Source organism: Lygodium microphyllum, chromosome 16 (assembly GCF_053477565.2).
Source record: "Lygodium microphyllum isolate KBCC chromosome 16, Lygodium_microphyllum_v1.1.10, whole genome shotgun sequence".
Taxonomy (NCBI): Eukaryota; Viridiplantae; Streptophyta; class Polypodiopsida; order Schizaeales; family Lygodiaceae; genus Lygodium; species Lygodium microphyllum.
Window position 1 is genome coordinate 77,461,604 of NC_141150.1, and position 10,615 is coordinate 77,472,218.

The 10,615-nt window shown below is 39.4% G+C and overlaps 1 protein-coding gene across 1 annotated transcript; it reads left to right on the top strand.

Annotated features, from left to right (window-relative positions):
• The first annotated feature begins 7,063 nt into the window (after positions 1-7,063).
• Positions 7,064-10,181, top strand: LOC148023005 (uncharacterized). The gene is made up of 7 exons (XM_087695162.1): positions 7,064-7,184; positions 7,274-7,428; positions 8,183-8,322; positions 8,533-8,774; positions 9,058-9,255; positions 9,337-9,417; positions 9,510-10,181. Exons 1-7 carry the CDS (start codon positions 7,066-7,068, stop codon positions 9,742-9,744), a joined length of 1,170 nt encoding a protein of 389 aa, XP_087551288.1. The 5' UTR covers positions 7,064-7,065; the 3' UTR covers positions 9,745-10,181.
• Positions 10,182-10,615: the final 434 nt, after the last annotated feature.

Consider the following 10,615-nt stretch of genomic DNA (forward strand, 5'->3'; position numbering starts at 1 on the left):
CAGCCTTACCTCTGTGGTCTTACCCCTCAACATTTATTATCTGCACTAAAAGGAAACTAGCAGTTTCTTTAGCATCATCTTTCCTTGTTGCACGTGCTTCTGACCAAGATGAATAAATAGAATGTGTAGTTCTTGAGTAAAGAAAATCAACATTGATATATTGAAACAAAGTTTTGATTTATGTTAAAAAAACAATAGTTGTCAAAGATTGATGAAGGGGAGCATAGGAGAAAACCTTAGAGTGGGATGCATAAAAACCCAGTCATAAACTTGTGCAAGGTTTGAGTGGGACATGTAAAAACCCACTCTTGCTTTTAACTTTTGACATGCCATTAAAGCCAACACATCACTCACTTGTTGGGCCTTGCACATGAGGTCTCGTGGCATAAGGCTACAATTAAACTTTTTATCAACCTTGGTATCTCCATAACCAAGTCGGGTGCACATGAAGTTGAAAGTTTCTGGCTACAAAAAAGTCACTATTTTAGAGAAGACAAATGAGATTAAGCCACATGTGTGAAACTTGCTAGTCTATGTTAGTATTATTATTGGGAGTGCTTGCATGAAGCTGCTCATGCAAGGGTTCCCATTTGGAAATAATTGTTAGACTAACAAAGCTGCTCATGCAAGGGTTCTCATTTGGAAATAGTTTTTAGATCAACAAAGTGGTTTTCAAAACCTTTCTAAGGTCACGTGAGGGTTTTTGAAAACCTCCATTTCCATTTCAAAAAATTTAAAAGAAGAATTTTGGTTACCTTTTCCCCTAGCTATCACTATTATTGACCTTAGACCTCCTTTCCAAATGGTCTTTCCTAAAAGTACCAAGGATTTTTTGTAGGGTCACCATGTAGGGTGGTTCTTTGAGGAAACCCCCAGTTTCGGGAGAAAGTGGAGGAGTGGTTTCTAATTTTCTCTAAAAATCATTAGAACCCCCCCCCCCCCCCCCCTCTTCTAATCACAAAAAAAAAAACCTTGTGTGAACAACTTTGTGGTTTTCAAATCGAATCTTAAGTCACATGAGGGTTTTTGAAAAATCCCTTGCCATTTTAAAATTTAAGAAAAAGAAAATTGGCCCACTTTTTCCCTTAGCCATCTCCTATTCTTGATCTTAGACTCCCTTTTCAATTTCCTAAAAGTAGCAAGGGTTTTTTGGAGGGTCATCGAGCAAGGTGGTTTTTTGAGGGAACCCGTGCTTTTGAAAGAAAACCAGAAACCCCCCCCCCCCCCCCTTTCCGAAACCCTTGTGTGAACAACTCATGTGTCCCCACCAACTAGGCTGCTACATGTGCGATAGAAATGGATCCCATTGGGGGGTGCCCATTGTGCAAGCTCAAAATCCAAGGGTGGGTTCAAATGAGTGGAGGGAAGAGAAGGCTATAGGGGCATGTTCCATTCATGGTAGAATTCAATTGGTGGAAAATTCTCCCCCTCTTTTTCAAATGCACTTCTTTGTTTGGTGACCCCCTCCCTCCTAAAAATCCACATTTACCGTTCTCTTTTCAGTTGCAAATGTGAAGGAATGTTGAACTTGCCAATGCCAATAACTTGGACACATCCATCAAAACCCCACCTTGTTTGCTGTTGCCATTTCACGTGAACTTGCAAGGTGGAAAAAGGGTGCTTATTGCCTCTGTCGTCATTTGAATCCACCCTAAGAGTTGGGTTACACAGTGGGTTAGGAGGGGGAGTTGGACCCCACTCCTCGTGCTAACCCTCAATCACACTCGAGTGGTGCAGGGTAAGTGGGAGAAGCTTAACCCCACAATTACCCTACGAGGACCTTGAGGAAAGCGGATTCCTCAATCAGTGCTTGCAAGGTTAGCCAAAGCTTGAATAACGATTGGTGTATTAGCAGTATTTGACCCCACTTGCATGTCAACGTAAACAACGCATCCAATCACAAACCTAGTTGTTTCAAAATTAGTGGCACTCGATAATGCAATCAAGGCCTAAATTTGATGGGTCCCTAATATTTTTTTAATGACATGCAAATTTTAAAAATACCTTTCACAAGACAACGATATAAAAAATTTTATTAGTCAAATGACAGACAAAAAATGTGAATGATAGGTGACATAGAAACGTCTCTAATTCAGGTTTTAAAACTTCAAATTTGAATGCTCATAAGATCTAAAATCAATGTTCAATCCACTTTGCATGTGACAATAAGTTTTCTCTACCTAGCAACACTCCATCATAAGAAGATAAATTCAAAATGCTATAACCTATCATAAAAAAACAAATTCAAAATGTAACGACCCAACATGAGCCACAATCCATCATGCATACATAGATTCCCATTCATAATAAAATAAATAATTAAAAACTCTCCATGAAATCGTCAGCACAAGTAGCAAGAAGATACATCCATTTGATCATTCTAGTGGCATTGCCCTTCTATTCTTTGCATCCATCCAAATATCCCAAATATCTTTCCAATCGATTTGGGAGCTATCACATGCGTCAATGGCTAATAACATCAATGCATCCAATGTATCAAGTCATAAGCTAGATCTCAAGTTTTTTTAAATATGATTTTGTCTAGAAAACCCTCGCTCATCACAAGAGGCTATACCTGCTAGAATGACTATGCATGTTTGCCATAAACACATCATCCTCCCTGGATATAAATCCCACCAAGTCTTTGTGCTACTACGAAACTCCCAAGCATCATACATGCCCCATTTTCTTGCAAAATGATATAGCATCCCAACAAAATCCTCTTGCTCATTCATACATCTTCGAATATCAACCGTTTGACTATCAACGTTAAGTTTGTTGATTTTTCTTTCCAACCATTATTGGCTCCTTTTGTCTTGATCAATAACATCCATGGGATATGAAGAAGGATTAAATAACTTGAATGCATTGAAAATTGGTAGATCCTCAAATCTACTTATCAAATCATTCAAAACATTTTGTGCATATACTCGCGCAACACCAATGCATTCTGAAAGAGAACTTGTCTCATTTCCATCACCTCCAAGAATTGTGTTTAAGTCCAACTCCTCATCTTCTTTTTCCGAATCACTTCTATTCTTAGCTCTTTTTTTCTTCTTTTTTGACACTTTTGGAATTGCAATATATTTCAATACATGCATATGTGATACACCATTAGCATCTATAAAAACCAACTTTCCATCGAGAGATGCTTTGAACCAATACAAAATTAATCATCATCACATATGATATATCTCCTATTGAGCTTCTCAAATGTTAGACAATAAGGGCACCAATCGTTGTTACATTCATCTCTTGCCTTTGAAATTCAGAGTTGAGTTTCTTTAACTCTCCAAGTACATCTACTAAAAGGTGTATGATGAATTGCACCATAAACATTGTACAATATTTACACCATTTTTTCTCATGTCTTTTCCACTGCTCAAGAATAGTTGGCATAATTTGAACAAACCTTTCCATCACCTTGCCTCTTGAGATCCACCAAATTACATGCATTTGTAACATTTTCATGTCCATAATATCATACTCATGCATTATTTTCCAGAGTTCCATATGACGGTTTGTTGTTCTTCCTAGCCATGACTATACTTTGCTTGCAACCTTATCCAAAAAGGCAAATATATGTGGATGTGTTGCAAATCCATCTTTTGCTGCAAGTGCTTGTTGATGGCCAATACAATGAATTCCCATGGCTTGTGGCAATGATGCATGAAAGCGTGCCACAACTTCTATCCTATGCCCTATCATAGCCGCGAAGCTCCATCAGTTGCAATAGCAACTAAGTTTTGCATGTCTAAACCACTTTCCAATAAAAATGCATGTATAGCATCATACATGGCCTCAGATGTTCCACTATCCACTGGCAACAACCTCACAAACCTACAAATTGCATGTCCTCTACCTCCATCATTGATATATGAAACATAGATAATTAGATGCTTTTCCATAGTGCGGTCAATGCTCTCATCAATGAGCAGTGAAAAGAAAGGACTAGCATGCATGTGATCTACATACATTTGCTTTCGAACATGGTCCCTCATAGCCAACGTCATTTCGCTTCCTGAAACTGGATTTACATAGGATTCGTACTCATTTGATGATGCTGGCATATTTGGAGTACAAAGCTCCCTTTTTACTTGCATACCTGTGGATATTTTTCCAATGGTATGTCCTCACATACACAAAAATATACCAGTTTCATGCATGATATGATCAGCTTTCGTTCACTATGGACTATGGTATCCAATCCATGGTCCATAGGTCCTTTGCCATCACTGCCAATCTTTGCCTTGGCACTATGAGCACATACTGCACTAATGTGATCAGAAATCTTAGCATGATCATTCAATGTCGATAATTGGATGCTTTGAGAGCCTCCTTGTGTATAGATATTTACTTTGTTGGCAACATGACACCATTGGCATTTCACTCTTTCCTCATTACATAGAGTTTTACATATGTATGCCCATGGATGCAAAAGAGTCCACTGATGTTGCCACTTTTGTTTCACCTTTTTAATAGAAGCATCAACATTGGAAGAACTCTGTATTGCATTTTGCACATCTCTTGCATTCTAGATACATTTGCATTTAATGTTGACATTTGACCCATAGTTTCATTGGCATCTCTTGATACCAAACCCCTTAGCCTTCCACAAGCACTTTGGCCTCTTGATAAAATAGAGTCTATAGAAGGATAAATCTTTCTTTTCCTTGCCAAACCCTTTTGAGTTTTGAATGGATCCATGGTCCAACTACCTACAATACATAAAAAGATCACATAAAGTAATATACTTTATGTTATGATTATAACATGTATGCTTTTGAAAGGTTGTTATGTGAAACAACAAAAGGAGTTTGTTAGTGTACCTGAAGGCTAAAAGCTCAAGTCGATATATGTTGGTGAATTGGATAGAGATTTCCAAGTCCCAACCCTCCCACTCAATCTCTAATAGTATCTATTGGCGCACAATAACTATTAAGGATGCTTACACCCATCAAATATTGAATCATAATGCATATTATACTTTGAGTATAGCATTATGTTTCAAGTATTGCATATTAAGCACCATTGGTAGATTGAATCGCAATGCATATTATACTTTGAGTATAACTTTATGTTTCGAGTATTGCATGCTAAGCACCATTAATAGGATGTACTAGAATTATGATCAAGGTAACCACTTGGTTGCATTCCAATATATTGCAAAGAGTAAATAGATTATAGGCCCAAGGGCACATCACACCTACTTTTGTATTGTTGGGATGAATCTTCATATTCGGTTTAGCTTCATCTTGTCCATTCTCTATATGCTTTTTAGAGTAGGAAAATTAGTGTGCATGTTTGCATATGGTTCAAAAGTCCAAAAGATAATCTCCAATGGATTAAAGACTACATTTTTTCCCACAAGAGACTCTCTTTGGAAAAGATGAAGCAAAGTTTTAGATGACATGCACGCACCAATCACTCAAGTTGGCAAAGGTATGGCTCCTAAGGACATGCATGAAGTTAGAATGAGAATCCCATAACAATCCTCAATGAAAGGGATGGTTTCTATCTCGTTTTAAGTTGATTAAAGGAACCTACAAGCCACAACTCTTTTGTTTCTTTTCAAGTGTATTCAAAGAAACTGCAATATGCTAGTTAACCAAATAATTTTCCCCTTAAATACAAGCTAGACTCCCTAAACATCATTATAGCATGCCCTTATTGCCCTAGTAACAAAGGAGAACTTATGAGAATAACTACTTTGCATATTATTTCTTACTTATGAGATGAGCTTGAAAATTCATTGCCCTGTACATTTGATTTTTTTAAATGCATTAGTTTGAATATATGGTTTTTGGTCATACTTTGGGCTCTAAAAGACTCATATTTCTTCCGATTTTAATGATTAATGAAGCCTCACCCTCACATCTTTCTAAATCTTACTTTAGTGAGTACTCCTTGCTAACCTACAAAATGCTAAAGCCTAATAGCTAATTAGTAATAGCTATTAGCTATCATGAATCATAATTCAACCTTAGACTCCTAGAACAAATCAATGAATTGATAAAATAGAAAAATCCATTGTATCATTAGTAATAGCTTGGGCTCTGTAGGTACTTGTTTGGTTGAAGAGGCCTACACTTGACTCTTGAGTCTCCCTAGTAATCAATGGACCTTTGAGCCTCCACCTATTACAATCACCTCAGACCGGTGGGTGAGTAGGCTTGCTGCTTCACCTCCCTCACCCTCCACTGAGTTGTGAGAGCCTAGAGGCCCACAACTGCCGCTTGATATTAGTGAAGTGGGTTGTGGGCACTAGGCAATGGGTTGCCTTCCTCGACACTCATCTCACAGTTCTCTTTGATGAGTCTTTGCGCATCACTCGCTCTAATTCCTAAGCTATAGCCTTGAGCCTACCACCTAATTGCCACTAGCCAAGCCACTAGGTGGATCGTTGAGCCTTGCACTACATACTTCAGAGTCTAGAGAATCTAGATGCCTTGTTTGGGTGGCGGGCCTATAGCTGCCTACAATTAAGTGGCTCAAAACTTGCGTTGGTACCCTAGTTGTTGACTCCAAAGTCAATCCAGACACCTAAGCCGTACACAAAACTCCACAATGCCAACTGGTGTCTTGCGAGTTGTAGCCTCAAGCATGGACCTGCTTAAGCCTTATGCTTCAGCTGCTTAGTTCAAGTACACTGTACAATTACTTAGCCTTAGTCTGTTGGATGGAGATTACTAACTAGAGCACGACAGAGTTTGAACTTGAAGATTTAGCAATGGCTAACTGTAGATTGCGATGTGGACTGGAGATGAGAGTATAGTGTATCTTCTTTGAAGTTTGTGAATCACACGGTTTCTCGAATCTCGATCACATAAAAAACTTAGATTGATTATGGATCGTTGATTCTCAAATCCTAGGTTTTAGTTTTAGATAAGGTAAATGAAATATAGTAATAGTAAGAATCTTCCAACTGACCAAGCCACTAACCTAGTTAGTAGTTAGAAACTTGCATGGGGCGACCTCAGGGTTATTTGGACAATGGAGGCCATTTGCCCCACAGCTCTAACATGGACATTGGAAGAAGAAGAGGAATTCAAAAAGCGCGGGAAAATGCCACTATGCATGCGCCCTCTTTTATTGTCAACAAGTATTGCCTTCTCTCTCTCTCTCTCTCTCTCTCTCTCTCTCATTGCTCCCGACGCAGCCATGGCCGCTGATGAACCTGCCAGGTAATGCCTCTGCCCTAGAAATTTAGATCGGTCCAGGGAGCCAGAACAAGCCTCTCCTGTGTTCTGACGACGTGCCCTGGTGTCTGCAGATTCCTCAAGTGTCCGGCTTGCTTCAAGCAGTTTAAACACAAGGAGTATCTGGTGTCTCACATGCTGCAGGCTGGCCATTCCTCTCACGAGCCCCGGTGTGGCCACTGCCTCAAGCATTGCAAATGCCTCGACGCGCTGCGTGAGCATCTTCTAGGTGTGTGAACCTCCGCAAATCTGCTGTCTTATGCGAGCTTGTGCGCGATTACTTGCCCTGATTATCTGTCAATGTTGTCTTAGTTAGATTGAGCTCTGAAATCTTATTTATGGATGATTGGGTTACCAAAAGAGATTAGTGCAGCAGAAGTGCTTCGCATGGACTGACATAGCGCCTAATCTAGTCTTCAATTTGCTACAATCTGCAGCTTTTCTGTGGCGAGAGGTTGGAAGCCTAGTCTTCTTGTAAGCTCTGCACTAAACATAATCCAGTATCTGCTCTATTTGGTGTTTAACTAATATTAACATCAGCCAGAGACTCTAGAGTACAACACATCTGCTCTATTTTAAGCCCGATATCAACATCAATTAGTCTCTATGAGTTCAATACATTAGCTAAAGACTGATAGTTACCGAGGGCTTGTGGAGCATTGGTAACCATTTTATGCAGGACCCTATACAGTCCTAAGGGTTTCACAAAGGTGCGACTCAACTCATATTCAATAATAATAATAATAATAATAATAATAATAATAATAATAATAATAATAACTCAAATTCACTCAGAATGTCTTGATCAAGCCAGTTCTACCTGGTCATGTGGATGACCCAATATAGTTAAACCTCTGAAAAACTTTACTTCTCTCAATCAACTCTGGGCTAACTTGGAAGTGCCCCAATCTCACCGTTTACATGTAAATATTCTCTGTTTTGTAGCTTTATACTGAGGGATTTGGTCATTTTGTTCTCTGCAGGGCCTCTAGCAAAAAAGGATTGTGCCCAAGAGTTTGCCAAGATGGGCTGCCCTTTATGTCTGTGCTTCTTTCCAGATGCTGCTGAACTTACAGAACACCAAGCCTCATGCGAGCTTTCTGCTTTACCTGAGAATGTGCCTGTAAGATATACTTTCTTTGCTATAATTATTTGTTTAATTGGATGTACTTTTGATCAACATCAGCAGGATATAATGGAAATTTGACTAACTGGGCAATATGATATGTGCAAGAATGCTGGAGCATGCTTTCCTTGCTTTGGATAATGAAACGGATTGTCTTGGTTGCCATTGTACTCCACTCAGTAGAACACGTTTTGCTATAATGTACAGATGGTGATGCCTTGCTCCATTAGTACCAGCAGCAAGAGAGTGCAGATGACGAATGCAAGTATACAGTGTGGAAAGCTCGATAAGCTGGACCAAAGAACTGCAGTTGCTTTAGATTGTGAAATGGTTGGGGGAGGTGAAGGTGGATCTATTGACCTGTGTGCTCGTGTCTGCCTTGTGGATGAGCAGGAGAATGTCCTACTCAATATCTTTGTCAAGCCAGAGCTTCCTATTACAGATTACAGGTGCAAAATAACAAGAGAGTGGAAATCTAGATATCAAAACTTCTTCAGTTCATGTTGACATGGATTCATGGTTTTTCCATGTCTTACTCCTCAATTCGGCATGCCACAATGCACATAACTTGTTCTGCATCTATACATACTCAGTCAAATGGTGAATGTGTCCTTAAGTGCCTCCAATTTCACATGCACTTTTCATGAATACTCTCTGTTACGTGAGCATTGAGATCAGAAGTACTTCTTGTAGACAACCATGTCCTTATGCAACGTTTTATGGCCTTTGTAGGTTTGAACACACAGGACTTGGACCTGAGTACATGGACAATGCAGTCCCCATTCAAGTCGCAAGAAAAGCAATAGAGGAAGTTCTGTGTACTGGAACAAAGTCGTGGGCCAGCAGACAGAATGCTAGACTTCTCGTAGGCCATTCTTTGCACCATGATTTGAACTGCTTGGGAATCGATTATCCGGTCAACTTGAGAAGGTAATTGCAAGCACTTTTAGATTCCATGTCGACTCTCTCAGAGATGGCATTCTGAGTATATGATTCATTTTTTTGGAGTAGAGATACTGCATACTATCCTCCTCTCCTAAGGACAAGCAACGTCTGCAACAAGCTGCAATACCTTATACACACATATCTTGGGTAATATGTCCTGAATTTCAAGTTGCCAAGCTTTTGAATGCACGAGTGTTTCATAATGGAGACATTAAGATTGAATGGATGTAATGTTGCAGGTACAGGATTCAGGAGGATAACAAGCCACATGACCCTCGTGAGGATGCAGTGGCAGCCATGCGCTTATACAAAAGGATGAGGGGAATGGCTCATTCACATGATAATGCGGACAGGAGGAAACAGTCCTTGTTATTCAGGAATAGAAGAGAGCTCGAGGCTATGAGCCCAGAGGCTCTTCTTGAGCTCTCGATTCCTCGCTTCCAATGCTGGTGCTTGGACGCCTTAAGAACCTGAGATTTAGACATCAACGTTTCTGTTACTAGAGATTTAGTCGTAATTGTTTGATTTGATAGCTCGACAGAAAAATATGTATATAGGATCACAGCGGCTCAGTACATACAAACACTAAAATGTTTTGTCAATCTCACCATTGTATATAAGAGGTGGTTTTTTTGTTTTGTTTGGGGGATTTGGGTCTCTTGGCAACATATTACCACGCTAAAGCCTTTGGGCAGTGCTATCTTGTTGAATGTCAAGCTTTACATGATGTATTGAATGTCAAGCTTCATATTTTACCACGCCAAGGCCTTTGGGTGGTGGTATTTCAGTGAATGTCAAGCTTCATACGACAGCTTTATGGATGGCTTTATTACGATATTTATGTGAGCTGCATCATCCTTGGGTAGATATTGTGATAGCTTTCATTGAGAAAATTGGCATCTCATATGATTGATCTACAATCCCAACTTGGAGGCATCATGCAAGTCTCGAATTCTACACTAAACGAAACACTAATCTTCTTCTGTCATAGTGGATAGTTTCTTGGTAGAATAATCTTGTGTCGCCTTGATTGGGCCTCTAGAAAGGAAGGTAACTCATTGTGAGTTGAAGCTTTTGCCACTTTTGGATTGGTTGATCAAGCATATGGAATATAATAAGTTTAAGAAGCATGATTGGGTTTGATAACTCTCACAGTGTAATTTTGGATCAATGTTGGTGGGTTTTTTTGGTAGTACTTTTGGGTAAGCTCCAACTTTGTTTTCACATTATAATGGAGACTTTTGTTGGGAGAGGATCAATTAATTGCGACTATCATGAGATAGTTGAGAATGAGAAAAGGAGATTGAGAAAACAAATAAAGTTTGGTCTTCTTGAAATAGTAAAG